Source organism: Solea solea, chromosome 18 (assembly GCF_958295425.1).
Source record: "Solea solea chromosome 18, fSolSol10.1, whole genome shotgun sequence".
NCBI classification, from domain to species: domain Eukaryota; kingdom Metazoa; phylum Chordata; class Actinopteri; order Pleuronectiformes; family Soleidae; genus Solea; species Solea solea.
Window position 1 is genome coordinate 22,560,836 of NC_081151.1, and position 15,052 is coordinate 22,575,887.

At 41.5% G+C, this 15,052-nt stretch overlaps 1 protein-coding gene across 18 annotated transcripts in view; it reads left to right on the forward strand.

The window, feature by feature from the left end:
• Positions 1-548: 548 nt before the first annotated feature.
• The window catches only part of mark3a (MAP/microtubule affinity-regulating kinase 3a), a 40,451-nt gene continuing 25,947 nt past the window's right edge, over positions 549-15,052 (forward strand). For 16 of the 18 annotated variants that reach the window (XM_058616008.1, XM_058616016.1, XM_058616014.1 and 13 more), the window contains exons 1-5: positions 549-1,185; positions 5,131-5,313; positions 6,100-6,153; positions 12,384-12,432; positions 14,246-14,311. In XM_058616008.1, the coding sequence (XP_058471991.1) occupies positions 1,135-1,185; positions 5,131-5,313; positions 6,100-6,153; positions 12,384-12,432; positions 14,246-14,311 (403 nt within the window). In that variant the 5' untranslated portion in view covers positions 549-1,134. Of the gene's footprint in view, positions 1,186-3,802; positions 3,975-5,130; positions 5,314-6,099; positions 6,154-12,383; positions 12,433-14,245; positions 14,312-15,052 lie in introns of those variants that run through there. The other 2 variants (XM_058616025.1, XM_058616011.1) reach the window with 2 other exon arrangements.

Sequence of the window (15,052 nt, forward strand, 5' to 3'; positions counted from 1 at the left end):
AGGATTTTTTTCTCATATTACGACTTTTTTCTCATATTATGGCATTTTTCTCATATTACAACTTTTTTGTTGTAATATTACGACTTTTTTCTCATATTACAACATTTTGGTCATAATATTACGAATTTTTTCACATATTACGACATTTTTGTCATAATATTACAACATTTTTGCCATATTATGACTTTTTTCTCATTTAACGACATTTTTGTCATAATATTACGACTTTATTCTTATAATATTACAACTTTTTCCTTGTAATATTGTTACTTTATTATAATATTGAAACATTTTTTATTGTAATATTATGACTTTTTCTCGAAATATTATGACTTTTTTAATATTACGACTCTATTCTCAACATATTACTTTTTTCTCTTCATTTACGCCGACGTAATTTGTAGCTGTATCCCCAACTCAAAACAACAAACAAACAAACAAACAAAAACCCAGCGACCCATCACCCTGTTGGACACATCACAAAAAGTATGAAATATTGTGAATTCGGAGCCTGGGAGTGGTCCGTGAACGCAGCCTAATCCAGCCCAGCCGCTGAGTAGCCATTTTGGTTTCCACCTAAAACAGCTTCACTTTGGGCCACCGGAGATGGAAGAAACCGAACCGACGGCGAGTGTTTCAGCCGCCGAAACCTTCTGAACCCCCTCAGCAAACATCCACCGCGGACTCTCGAAACCATGTTCGCTTCCACATTGTTGTTTTTGTGAGGGAAAAAGCGGCCCGGAGCGATTTTTGTTTGGAAGTGGCGACTCGACAGCGCCTTAGTTGAGTTAGCTTCACGGACTCAAAACCCGAACCGGACAAACGGACACTGGGTTGGATTTGAGCCCACGCCATGAACAGTGTTAACCGACCGTGTTAACGTTGAATTAGCTGTATATATTTTTTTATGTTTTTGTTTTTTCCCCCTCTTGTCGCTCACAGTTCATATGTTCACTTCGAACACGTCCGGTCTGGTTTGAAAATTGTCACGATCCATGCTGAGACAGTTTCCCCCGGAGAAAGAGCCGCAGAGCGAGGCGATCTTTTTAATTTTCTCCTGAAAGAGGGAGTCGGTGGATTTTTTTTACAGACTATTTTTGGACTGGTCAAGGAAGCAGCATTAACTCAATAAAGATGTCAACAAAAACTCCCTTACCTACAGTCAACGAGAAGGCGACGGAAAGTGTAAGTACAAAGTGTTGTCAATGAGGCTCTTTCACTACTCTTGAGTTTGGTTTGCTGACATTTCTCAGAGACGTTTGAGTGAGTATTCATGTGCAATTGAAATTGTGGCTCATGTGTTGCGTTTACGGGCCACGGTTATAGCTCAATGTTTCACACGGTAAACAAGTGTTTCCTCTACGTCGATTACGCCCTTCATTGTGAATGTTTGTGATTTGTGATTTCTCCCCCCCCCCCCTTCCCCGCTCCTCACATGACTCGTTTTTTTTCTCGCTGAGTCAGGAGTTGTGGTAATATTGCAGGTAATAAGGAGGTTGTCGTGGATATTGAGGCCCAACCGCGAACAAAACTACAGCACTTCTGCTGCTCAATCTGGCAGGCAACAGTCGTCTCTGTGTTCTGGCTCGGTACTGGCCCGCGCGGCTGTCACTCAAAGCTTTCAGCCGCTCAGCTTCCAAATATGGACTCATTTGTCCCGCCCCCCCTTTCCTCTCCTGTCTGAAAGAGTGCCACAATTGGAGTTTCCGGTCATGATTTTCAAAATGAAATCACGTGGAAGCGATAAATTAATTTGTCTGTAGTAAAAGTGACGTTTTCAGATTTGTAGCTTCTTAAAGGTGATTATTTATTATATTTCTTGTTTTCTGTGCTTCATATTATACAATAAATATCACAAAATATTTCGGTGTTTAGACAAAATGGGACGTTTTACGGGAGTGTTGGGCTGCAATTTACGATTATTGTCATAATCATGTACTCGTTTGAAATAAAGTGTTGAAAGATTTTGCTCAGTGTTTGTCAAACCTGGAAATAAGGATGTTCTCAAATGTCTCGTTTTGTCCACAAACCAAAATGATTCAGTTAGAATGATTTCTTTGTTATTTCGACCAAAGAAACCAGAAAATATTAAAAGACCCCACTCAAATTGATTCACCGATTATCAAAATAGTCGACAATTGATTTAGTCATCGCTTAGTTGAATGTGATCATTTAGTTGGTGAAATAATTCACAGATGAATTGAATTATGAAAGTAATTGTAAGAAGTTGAAGTACATGCTGTGTCCACGTTGTGTATATAAGCAGAAACCTTTTTATTTTTAATGTCAGTGGCTGAGAGTCTATTTTTTTTTTTCTATGTTTGATTTTGAGGACAAATAATGGCTTTAAATTAATTTATTATCATCTAGCATCTTGCTGTCAAATGATTTAAATGCATTTTAACTCCTCTTGCTGCACAATCTGGCAAATAAATCCCAGTGGGAGGAAGTTTTGCATCCGTTTTTCCAGCAAATGATTGTTTATACATAATTTATTTAACCAAGTGTTCATATTTGGAGCCTCTCTTTCTTTATCTTTTCACCACCAACTTTTCCACCTTGATGATGAATCTTTGTAACACAGTTGGAGAATTTTGAAATAGCTTGAAATGGCACAAATGTGTCGTCGACAGCTTTGGAGTTTAAATGGTGACTGTATCAGACCGATATCGTTTCACTAGATACATGTAGCGGGCGATAACGACAAACGTGTAAAGATCCCTCAATTTTTTCGAATGATTAAAACAGTCGCTGAAAAAGCTGCTTGACTCCTTGACTTCTATGCAGGCGTTTACTTATTTTGCACAAAGAAGAAGAGTTTTGTGCGACATTGAGTTTTCAAAATAAAATGATAATTTCTCAACTGAAGAGACTAAATGGCCTCTGCAGTTGGACACAGGGATAAATCATATATGTTACACATCAGTATTGGTTATTGACCCAAGCCCTCCTGATATAGCTTCATATTGAATATCTGCAAATATTCCAATATTGTGCATCTGTAGTTTTTGAGTTTGAATTTAAATTTAATAAGGCTGCAACAATTTATCGCCAACTATTTTGATAAAGGAGTTTTTTCTAATTTTTCAGCAGCTTCTTCAATGTGAATGTTTTCTGCTTTCTTTGCTCCATATTACGAATAAATCAGTGGAAGTGAATCATTTTGTATTGTGTACAAAAACGAGACGTTTGAGAAACATCATCGTCATTTTCAGGGTTTTATGCTTCAATACATCGGCTATTGTATCATAAAAACCTGAAGATGATGATGTTTCTCAAATGTCCATGGTCCACGATACCAATAATATCATACAGCGATATATCATCGCGATATCTGTCTAAGTGAATGACATTTTTTTTTTTTGTGAATATTTTCTAGTTTGTCATTTTTTTATTTTTTATTAAATTTTTTATTGACATTCAGAGTCAGATAGTCCCATCCGGTACAACATATATGCATACATCTTACATCTGTTGTCTGCTCTAAATGCCAAAATAATATTTTTGTTTTATGTCTGAACCGTGGGCCGTTTCTCATTTGGAATATTTCCAAAATTCCCAAACTAAAGTTTCCATGGAAATGTTCCAGAAACTTCCCGCCCCTTTGCAACCCTATCTGTAACTTCTCGTCCTTTTGGAATTGAAAATAATCAGTTGTTGCAGCACGACAGCTGGTTAAAACGCCCTTATTTTGAAAGGTTGGTGTCTGGAATCAGGTTTTGCTCTTCCTGACTGGGATCAGTGCAGCCCTCCTTCCTCCTCCTCCCCCTCTGTCTCTCTGTGTGTGTGTGTGTCTCTCTCTCTCTGTGTCTGTCTGTCTGACTGTCTGTGGTTGCCGGCCGGGGCTTCTTGAGTTGGGGGGAAAATCGTGTTGTGGTGTGAATGTGTACGGGCATCATCAGCGCGGCGGGTCCGAGTGTCTTTGCAGTTGAAACATGACGGGCTCACAGGCAGCCAGGAGACACCGCAGCTTTGTGAGTAACCAGCTGCTCGGACGGAAAAGGATCCGACCACATTTGATTCTTTTCTTTTTCTTTTCTTATTATCTTGCGGACACACAAATGTAAATGTCATGGTTTTAGTTTTGTCCTCTTTCTTTTCCCTGTGTGGCACGGATGCATTTCCACATGGACTTTATTTTGCAGTGTGTCTTTGGTATTCAACAGTGACCTTATCCTAGTTGGTGATATTTTTATCTCTGCTGCTATCGCCCGAAAATACCCCTTTAAAAAAGTGTGTCTGCGCTGCTGAGCTCACTGTAAAGTGGCCTTATTGGGGTTTTGTGGTCATAAATGAGTCCTTTTCAATATCTTAAAATATCCTTCAGTTTATGTCTAATGTCTGCAGTGTTGACTGGGTTTGTTGTGACCTTGTTTCACGTGACGGTAACGTTATCTCCTGGTGGCGTCTGATATCAGCAGTGGTGTCTGCTCGGTATATTCCAGAATGAATGATGTTAAGGATTGGATTTGTTTGTGTGTGGCATTTGTCTTCATTTGTCGCTTGTGTTTGCATGAAAGTCGACACTTTCGCTGTCGTCGGGCGTAAATGGGGGTCACGTCGGGTGTGGACGGGAGGGGCACCGCCGTCGCTAATGTCACACGGGTGGAGCAGCCCATCAATGCCATCAAATCAACACTGTGCAACACAAAAACACAACTTTTATTTATCTCTTTAAGAGTTAGGTCTGCACACAGGTGCTTGTTATTTGTGTATTTATCGATTAATGGGACAATTGAAACAAGTTTCTCTGACTTTTCAGCTTCTTAAATATCTATTTTCCCGTTTCTTTGCTCCATATAACAAAGTTTGGTCTGTGGACAAAGGTTTGAGGTTTGGGGGGAACACCGATCAACATTTTATGGTTATTTGAGAAAACAATCGACGGATGAATCTGATTCCTCTGATTTCTAATTGTTCTGTCTTGTTCACAAATGGCTAATTTAACCATAAGCTATTTTGATCATCGATTCATCGGTTTCTCTGATTTTTCAGCTTCTTAAATGTGAATATTTTCTGCTGTCTTTGCTCCATATAACAAACTAACCAGTAAAACGAGTCATTTGAGAGCATCGTTCTCTGGAAAATAACACGTCTTTCCTCTCTCTCTCTCTCTCTCTCCCTCCACAGCACACGTCTCACGGTAATGGACGTCAGGAGATCAGCACGCGCTCGAGCCGCACCGGCGTGCGGACGCGCAGCTCGGAGGAGCCGCAGCAGCCGCACGTCGGCAACTACCGGCTGCTCAAAACCATCGGCAAGGGCAACTTCGCCAAAGTCAAACTGGCCCGACACATCCTCACCGGCAGAGAGGTGAGTCGCACGAGTCACTGAGTCACTGAGTCACTGAGTCACGGCCTCGGCCGACTTCCTGCTGCCGGGAGACGTTAAATATGTGCAACGGGAAAATCCGGTTCAACGTGTGTTTCGTGGTGATGGCTTATGTAATGTGTATATACTCTCAATGCACGTGGAATGTCCTCTCCACACCTTAAAGGTCTCATGCTATGGTTCTCAAACTGTGGTGCTTACTTGGTGGGGAACTAGGAGAGCAGTTAAGGAATTCTGATATATATAATAATAATAATTATAATACTTGCTTTATCTTAATCTAATAACACACATACGTGTGTGTGTGTGTGTGTGAGAGGAAGAGGTGGCTGTTGAGAGAATAAATAAAGTTTGTATATATTATAATTGTGTTACTTGGAGAGATCAGTAATCATTTAATACAAATACAACTTTTGTGGACAAAAACAAGACTTCTGAGAATGTTTCTGGACATTTTTTGGTCGATTTAATCAAGACAATAATCAACAGATTACTCGATCATTTTAAGGCTGTTTTAATTGTTATTTTTGACTGTTTCCTGTACAAAGTGGTCCGATGTTTTTTAAAACCATACGTAGCATTACAACAGTAAACACAACAGTTTCCCCTCCTCTGCCTTATTTGAAACACGTCACAATCTTGAAATCTCAGTGTTTTTCTCTCTCAGAAAAAGACATATTGGATGTTGTATCTTAACTTCATGCTTCTCCTCTGCCGTTAAGAGCCATTTATCTCCGTTTCAATGCTGTTTTTTCCCTCTTTTTACAGGTGGCAATTAAGATAATAGACAAGACGCAGCTGAACCCAAACAGCCTTCAGAAGGTAATTTACCCCTCCTCTCTCTTTCTCTCTCTCTCGGTTCACTCAAACTCTCATGCTGTGGCAGAATTTGTTTACTAATTCATGACGCACAACAGATTGAGTATTAATTGTGTAAATGGGAAGCAGTGCATGCTGGGATGGCGTGTGATGGCGTTCTCTGCTTGTTTGGGTTGTGTTGAGTCATTTCTCTTTGGCCAATTTAGTGGAGAAACAAAAAAAGGACAAATCCTTGTTTGTTTGTTTGTTTGTTTGTTTGTTTTTTTGCTGTTTTAAAAAAGTCTTTTAAGGTTAAGATTTGCCCTGAGGACAAAGCAGTGGTTAGTGATGGTGTTCCTCTTAACATCTGTTAGCGTTCAACACAAACTCAATGTCCTTATTTTACTATACAATAATACTATTTACTATTATTTTTAAGAAGAAAACAACACTTTATGAATTGAGCAAACAAAAATAATAATAAAATATCGATTGAATCATTCAACAATATTGTGTTTTATTTGTTTGCAACAATCAGGATTTAGTTTGGGTTCCTTCGCATGGGCGGGGCTTAGGAAGCTACCTGCTGATTGGCTACGGAGTTTTGGAGCAAGTTCTCCCCGTCGACATCCGACAAAATAACCGAGTCTCTACGTTTGACGAGGGCAGACCAATAAAATACAATATTTCTGAATGATTTAAATCGACATTTTATTTGCAGTGTATGTATTTTGATTTGTGTTTGCTCAATTCATAACAGTGACACAAATCTAATTCCATATTTTTGAAGTGGAAGTTCTGCTGAAGTCCTGAGGTTCTACCGTAATGACAAGTATATGGAGGCACAATTAAAGCTCTATTTCTCTGCTTTCTGGTATCCATCCATCCCTCCATCCATCCATGTTTCACCCTCAACATGAGGGCCTGACATGGCAGATGACAGATCGCCAGTGCATAGTTTTTGAATTTTCCCAGATATCACGAACGGTCCAGGAGTTACAGTCATGAGAAACACACACACACACACATGTTCAACAGGGAGTGACACTTTTGTTTTTTCCTGTTAATTCAACCAAACCAGGAAGCGGGTTTGCTTTTAAAATGCTAATGTCACAGGAGAGAGGGCGGGAGAGTGAGAGTCGTGTCTGCTGCCCAGTTTCACTGTACAGTTTGAAGTCAGGGTCGAGAATGAGTCGTTTACTCTTTTCTTCCCATGTTGACGCTCATTAGCAAGGCAGATGTGTGTGTGTGGTTGTTTTGATCTGTGCCGCTGTACATGTTGGCTCCGTGTCTCGGCCTGGAAGTCATTTCAGGAGAGTCGGGGCCTGATATCGACTCGGCTGCTGCAGCTCCGGAGGCTTTTTCGGCTCATCGGAGAGATAAGAGGGGACAGAGTTTGGCTTTGGCTTTGACTTTGGCTGCTGCTGCTGCTGCTGCTGCTGCTGCTGCTGCTGCTGCTGCTGGTGATGTAGTGATGTCGGGTGATGATGTTCGGCCGGCCCCTGCCACCCTCACTCCCTCTCTCCCTCTCAGCGGTCGTCTAGTGGTTTTCCATCAGTTTTTCCACAGCTCCATTGATTCTGGCTTTTGTATCTCGGAGGCCGCGGCCCTTTGGCGTCGACTGTGACACGGACAAAAAAACACTGAGTCATGGCAGCGGCGTTCACAGAAAACACAAAAGCCCGACAGCTCTTGTTGTTTTTAGGTTCCTGCTTTGTCGGAGTCTGTCTTTATTTGCCGGGTTATTTCTCCTGCCGTTCCACCAAGAATACACTTTGCTTTTGATGGTTATTTTAAGCAAGTGGAGCACACTTGACCAAAAGAAACCACGCACACTGCCACCCCCCCCCCCCCCCTTTTTTTATGATTTACACATCAAATGTCTGCTTTCCTGTCACGTGTTTCTATTCATAGACTGAATTACCATTTATTTTCGGTTTAGTGAGGTGGAGATGAAGGAAATCCTGACATGGATTAGATTTGTGGCTGCAGCTGATTTCACATTTGCACGAAAGACCAGATATTCTTCAGGGATTGTGCGGATATTGCAAATGGGCACAAAAGTCACTGTAGACGTTGTCCAGAACTGCTTCTTAGTCAGATATGGGGATAAAGTCTGAGTGAGCTCATAATCGATTTTGTTCAGCTTCTTAAATGTGAATATATTCAGCTTTCTTTACCAAAACGAGACATTGGAGAACATCATCGTCTCCAGGTTTGGTAAAAGCGTATCAAAGGTTTTCCAACATATTCTGACGTTTTATGGACCAAACAAGAGAGAAAATAATCAACAGATTAATCAATGATGAAAGCAATCAGTCGTTGCAGTGAGAACACGGCAGGAAAAACTCCAGCCAACACTGGAAGGTGTCTAGACCCAGTTCTCCGCACGTCAGCTGCAGGTAACGGCTTTAAAGCGGCTTTATTTTAAGACCGCGGTGCTTAATTGTGCCACCGCGCCTTGTGCCGTTTGTTCCTGCCTGCCGTGTCCCTGTTAGAGTCGGCGTGTGACTATTTTTGGAAAATGCACTTATTTGCGTTCATGCCCGAGTTAGATGAAGAAGAAAAAATAAGTAGAGTTGATGCCAAAAGTCAATTAGCTTAGCATTAAGCCTACAAATGGGTGCAGATTGAGTCGGTGTCTAGTTTTTAATCGTGGTTCACATCTGTCACTCGCTCTCAGTCTCTTCCTCCCACCGTGTTTCTGAGGCTTCCAGGCGTTTCCGCCGCCATCCAGGTCAAAGGTCAGCGAGGGGAGTGCGGCACCTGGAGGACTTGATTAAATGTAAACACTGTCCATTTATTTCCCACTAAGTGGTTTTTAGAGCGCTTACTAAACTCCCTGACGTCATTTATGGTCCTTGGGAAATTTACCCGCACAGGTAATGAACCTGTGACAACACGGGTGTTTCCCCAGGTTACGCCACGTTTCACAATAAAGAGACGCATCGGCCTCGGTGTCCGACTTTGACCGATAACGTCACAACGTCTCTCGCAAAGTTAAGTGGAAGCAAAACAGTGAAGACGACAGGAAGTCGCCTCTATAAGCATAAATCACTCTGGAAGAAAAGATTTCACACTTAATAACTTAGCTATTTTCAAGTTCTTAGCTCCACACAACAGAAAATCATTAATATTGAATCATTGAAGACTTTTGATAACATCAGAATTCCAGGTTTGGGAATCTACGCTTTTTAACATTTTCCAGAGCAAAAAAAAGCTGCAAATATGAATCCATTATTCATTTGATGATCGATAAATCAGTTTCAGGTGTTTGTTTTTTTAATTGACTTTATTGTAGGAATCGTTGCCACAGTTAAAGTGAGACTCTCATCACTTCGTCTGAAGCTAATCCATCAAAATCAAAAATGCTTAAAACAAATGCCAATTATCGGACGGCACAATCATTAAATCAACAAATGTGATTTACATAATGCTGCAAATATGTGTAAATAACTCATTCATTTAGGAAGAGATTTGTCTACAGTCTTGAAAATAAAACGCGTTAATGGGAGCTTTTAGGGAAAGTGCGCGATCTCTCTTATGACTCACAAACATTTTTTACTAAAAGGCCAGAAAACTAGAGAAAAAGTAGTTGGTGAAGTTAGTTTTGCTTCACACGTGCAGCGGTGGAATCACAAATCCCATAAATCTCACGTGGCTCAGACCATTTTCCTTTAAACGTGTTGGAACCGCGGCCGTTTATTCCCTCAGGTTCGTCCGGATGAGAACAATAACTGTTCAGCATCGGCCGGAGGGCGAAAATCAAAAATCAAAAATCCAGACGTCGCTCTGGCTTTGCTGACGGTGCAGAGGCTCGCCCTCCAAACCTCTAACCTCTAACGTTGGGATAAAGCGGAAAACATCAAGTCGCTGATCTAACGTTGAGCCGGTGGGATTTCTGTTTACAAGCCTCGCGGCGTTTGTAATTGAGTTTGAGTTAAAGCAAAAACATGGAGAGTTTTCACACTCCGACCTGGACTCACGAGAACGCCGACCACGATAGGTTTGTGCGTTCTAAAGCGGGGACAGCTGTGCATCGCTGTGGATCAGCGGCAGCTTTACGTCCCGCGGCTAATGCTCCTGTTATGTGGTGAATCATCGCCGTCCCCCTTAATTCTGTTTACTGCACAACATACCTGACAAAGTATTCCCATGTTACTGCGTCTCTGCCGTGCAGGACAGCTCATTCTGAGCCAAATCAAGTGCAGTTGTGATTGCATATGAGAGGGAAGGGTACTTTTTTTACATAATAATTCTGATTTTCATTTAAAAGTAACCAGTCCTGAATGGACTGGTCTGACGTCTCTGTGATTCATCCCTCTGTACGTTCTGCGAGCTCAGGGGAGCGATGAGGGCAAATCAGGATCACAGGCGAGGAGACCTCAGGGTCTGGACCTCGTCAGCGGCCGGCCTCGTCCCGGCTCCGCTTGTGACCGTGGCGTCCAACCCTTGTTGACCTCATCCTGTAGGAAGGCCTCGGTGGCCAGACACCATGATTTAACCTCCAGTCGTTTCTAAAATGGGAATTAAATTAGATTTATTACCTCAACATCAGCTAACAGTCGGTAGCGGCTGCTTACTAAAGCAGCATCAGTGAGAACATAAAGTATATAAAGAGATTTTAGCCTTTTCTTAACTCTATAATGTCTTATCTCATCCTAAAACAACCTGTTCTGACTCTTCACTCTCCCACACCAGTCCATAGAGAAAATCTGCATTTTTAGCCCAATGCGACACAAGCTGCTGGCCTTCTGCGGCCTTGTTTGATAAGTTTGTGTCACTGAGGTCGAGCAGAATCGAGTATTTCAAACATTAAAGTTGTGAAAACACACACGTTTGAGCTTAGAGATGGAGGCGGCGGCGTTGGATCAGCGACTCCTGCGTGCTGTGATGTTGAAATGGCTGATTTTCTCTATGGGCTTTGGTGTGGTTTACACAAAGGCCGTCAAACTGCGAGGTAACCGAGCCAAACATATTCTTAAGGTATCACAGACTTACAGCTCGTGTGGATTTAGTCAGTCCAGTCTTTTGTTTTTTTTTGCTTGTGTGTGTGCCCTGCTGGCAGCCGTGTTTTCACGGAGAGCGTGCCCGCGTGTCTCATGTATCACTGCACTCGTACAAACACACACAGACTGTGGACACGCCGTGTGTGTTGCACAAGGACGGACGTGGCCCAGAGTTCACCGGGGTCACGGTGGCACACGAAAAAAAAACCCCGGAAACAGAGCGGTGTTAACGTTGTGTTCATGCTGCATCATAGCAGAGGAAAAGAAAACATCACCCGCTGTCCGTCACCATCTGTTTGCCTCTCGGGCAAACACCAGGAGAGGAGACTCTGGCGGGGCCGCCCGGTGGATCAGTGGATTTTATTCGCTGTGGGTTTGAATCTGTCGGCATAATTTAGTTTCCTGGCGCTCGCCTCACGGCGTTTTTATTTCCCTCCTTCCCTTATCACTACTTTATATCATTGATAATATTATTTACTGTGCGTCAAACTAACACAACAATGCAGCAGCTGATAATGGATGAAAATATTATGTATTTATCACATAAATAGGATGGATATCACAGGAAGGATGTCTGGTTTTGATTGTTTAAAATAAAGACAGTGGATTCATAGTTTGTTCAGATAATGAATGAAAAATGTCACTTCATTCAATGACCTCACGAATAAATGAAGACAATACTTGGCTGTTTCCTCCTCGTGGCCCGGCCTTGTGGTTCCACCAGAAACACGGAGAGAAAAACCCGACTCCAGACACTTTTCACTGTCACCAGTAGTCTGACAGGTTTGATGGGATCGATGGTTCTTTTGTGTTGAGTTAAAGGCACTGTGAGATGTTTGTGGGTCGTATGTGACGACATGTTTACCTTATTTTCAAAGAGAAACAAATGCTCATGTTGCGCACCTTTTTAATTTCATGCACTTTGAGGTGTATGAAGGACCAAAAGCATTGGTCATACCTGTGACCCTCATGTGGACGATAAAAGCAGTAGAAGACGATGTGAAAGTGGACAAATGGAGCTTTTGCACACATACACTTGTCATTAAGGTAGAACCTCAGGACCAGATTCACATCAGCTTCCCAACACCGTCATTCCCAGAAGGTTGAATAACCACCAGATCTGGATCTGGATCTGGATCTGGATATCATGGTGCTCATTAGAGGGTTAAAGTCGTCTGTGGTGGGGAAAAAAACAAAAACTGCATACATATGAATAATCTGTTTTCTCTCTCTGTGTAATTTCAGCTCTTCAGAGAAGTTAGAATAATGAAGATCTTGAATCATCCAAACATAGGTAAGTGGATCTCACTCACACACAGGTTAGAAGTCTGATCTCTGGTTATTGGGATCGGTCTCGAGTCGACGCGCGTGAATGAACGCGTCATGTCGATTTTAAAGGCACTGGAACTGACAGGTTATTAATTATGAACATAATTGTTATTTGCTTGGTTAATGAAAGACAACAATAGTTTTACTCTAAATTTTACACACTGGACCTTTGACCTCTCTGTTTACTGCACAGTCACGTGAGCGATGGAGTAATGGTTTGGTCCATGAAATGTCAGAAAATGTCGATCGGTGTTCACCAAACCTGGAAATAATGATGTTCTCAAATCACACAAACCAAGAATGACTCAGTTTGAATGATTTCTTTGTTTTATGATTGTTTTTTATTAAGAAACCAAGAAAATATTCACACAGAAACACTCTCTAAAACACATTTTAGAGAAATTAAAATGAAGAATAAAAACAGCGCAGTGTGGACTCAAACTGGATGAGACTCCGCCATCAGGGATGAGTCCGACCCGTTTTTGTGTGTTTTTTGGATTAGAAAAGGAAGCGTGTTTCGATCAGTAAACACGAGGTCATGCTACCTGGAACTTTGGCATCAAACAAACAGCTGTGAGAGGAAATGCCAACAAACCACTGCAGCAACGAGCAGCAGCAGCAGTGTCACAAAAACCTCAGCACCAACATTTCATTTGATTTACAGAAAGTTTGAATATTACGGTCTCACGTTGACGAAGTGTGCCGTTTCTCCAGTTTCTCTTTTTGGTGAAAGCGATGTTGTAGCTCGGCGTCGACGTCTCTGTGACTCAAAATGTGTCTCGCTCGGGTCACGTAACTTGCGTGAGATGGAAAAATCAAATCCTATCAGATTTCATTCCGTTTTAATGATTTATTTGTTATATGGAGCAAAGAAACTGGAAAATATTCACTTTTAAGAAGCCGAAAAACCAGAGAAACGATCAATTTACTAACCGATTAATAATCGATGAATGCAGTAATGGTTTCAGGCCGACTTCTCACCTTGGTTTGTCTCCTAAAATTTGAAGAAATGTGCAAATACAGCAGTCAAACAAACAAAGTGTGACTGACTGATTTGATTTCCTCTGCAGAACACTGACGATAATTATCCGGGGTGATGTTAAGCTCTCAGTCTGCACACACACACACACACACACACACACACACACACACACATGCACTCTCTTTGTCTTCCTTCCCACCTTCTCTATATTTAGCAGCTCTCATCCCTTCATCACACGCTCTTTTTTATGTGTATATTTATTTATTTATTTAAAGTCTCTGAGCTGTACGTGCTGCTGCTGCTGCTGCAGTTTAAAAAAAAATAACCCAGCTTTTAGACTGTACAGTAAATATTGAATATGTCACGATCCACACACACGCACATGCGCAGCGCTCCACGTGACTCCACTGGGCGTACGTTTGGAAACATTAGGTGACATTCATTACATTGTTTGTCTAAAATTCAACATTTAATTGTATATAATCTCGTCTACATGTTTTGTCAATAATTCTGTTTTTTTGATAATGTGATAAATGTGTTCTTTTTTGTGTACAACGATATATCAAAACAAACACTTTTACTTTGAAAGGGCGAGCAACGACATCCTGGATATTTTAAATTTGCAGTATCATGATGGATTATCAGGATATAATTGTCCAATGTCCAAACTGTTTTTACTTTGACCGGTGCCCGGCCCCCGTCCTGACCAGCCTAGAAGTTCACTGGCCCCAAGGTCATTTTGAGTTTGAGGCCGTCTGTCTGAATCCTTTTGTTTGTCTGTGTCTCTCTCTCACAGTTAAGCTTTTCGAGGTGATTGAGACGGAGAGGACGCTCTACCTGGTGATGGAATACGCCAGCGGAGGTGAGACGCAAGTCACACTTTTGTTGGCTCACAATAGTGTGCCGCGATTCTGGGGGAAAATATGTGAATCATGATGGAAATGTTTATTGCACTCGTGAACAAAAGATTAGAAACACAAGCTTGACTTGGGACGTCATCACCGGGGAAAGTGCCGGAACTGGAACTGGATACAACACCAACAAAAAATGAATATTAACAAAGTGATTAATAAGCACAGAGCAAACAGGATTAGCCATTCTCTGTGCAAATACACGCTTTATTTCTACAGAAATCTGACCATAAAACCAAAGCCGCTGTAGAGAAACGGCCAGAAAGTGTCTGCACTCTGTGCCGCTCCCTGAAGGTCCATGTTTAATTTATTAACATCAAAATGTGATTAATGCATGTTAATAATTTAAAGATCTTGGACGTGTGGGGCATGTCGTGTTCAGACTCCACTTTTAACCCTAGAGACGAAATCTATACATAAAAGTGCAGTTCACCATCTCCTCATTTCCTTTTATAGACTTATATACTAGATGACACACAAATCATATATATATATATATTATATTTTATATTTTTTATTTTATTTTAAACTCACACAGATGCAGCTGCCTATTAATTGGCTAAAACTAAAAATGTAGTCATCCAATTAATCTAAGTGTATTCAATTTCTGCCAAATTATCACATGCTCCGCACGTTCAGCACGTGCACACACACACACACACACACCGCAGACATCACACTAGCAGGCACGG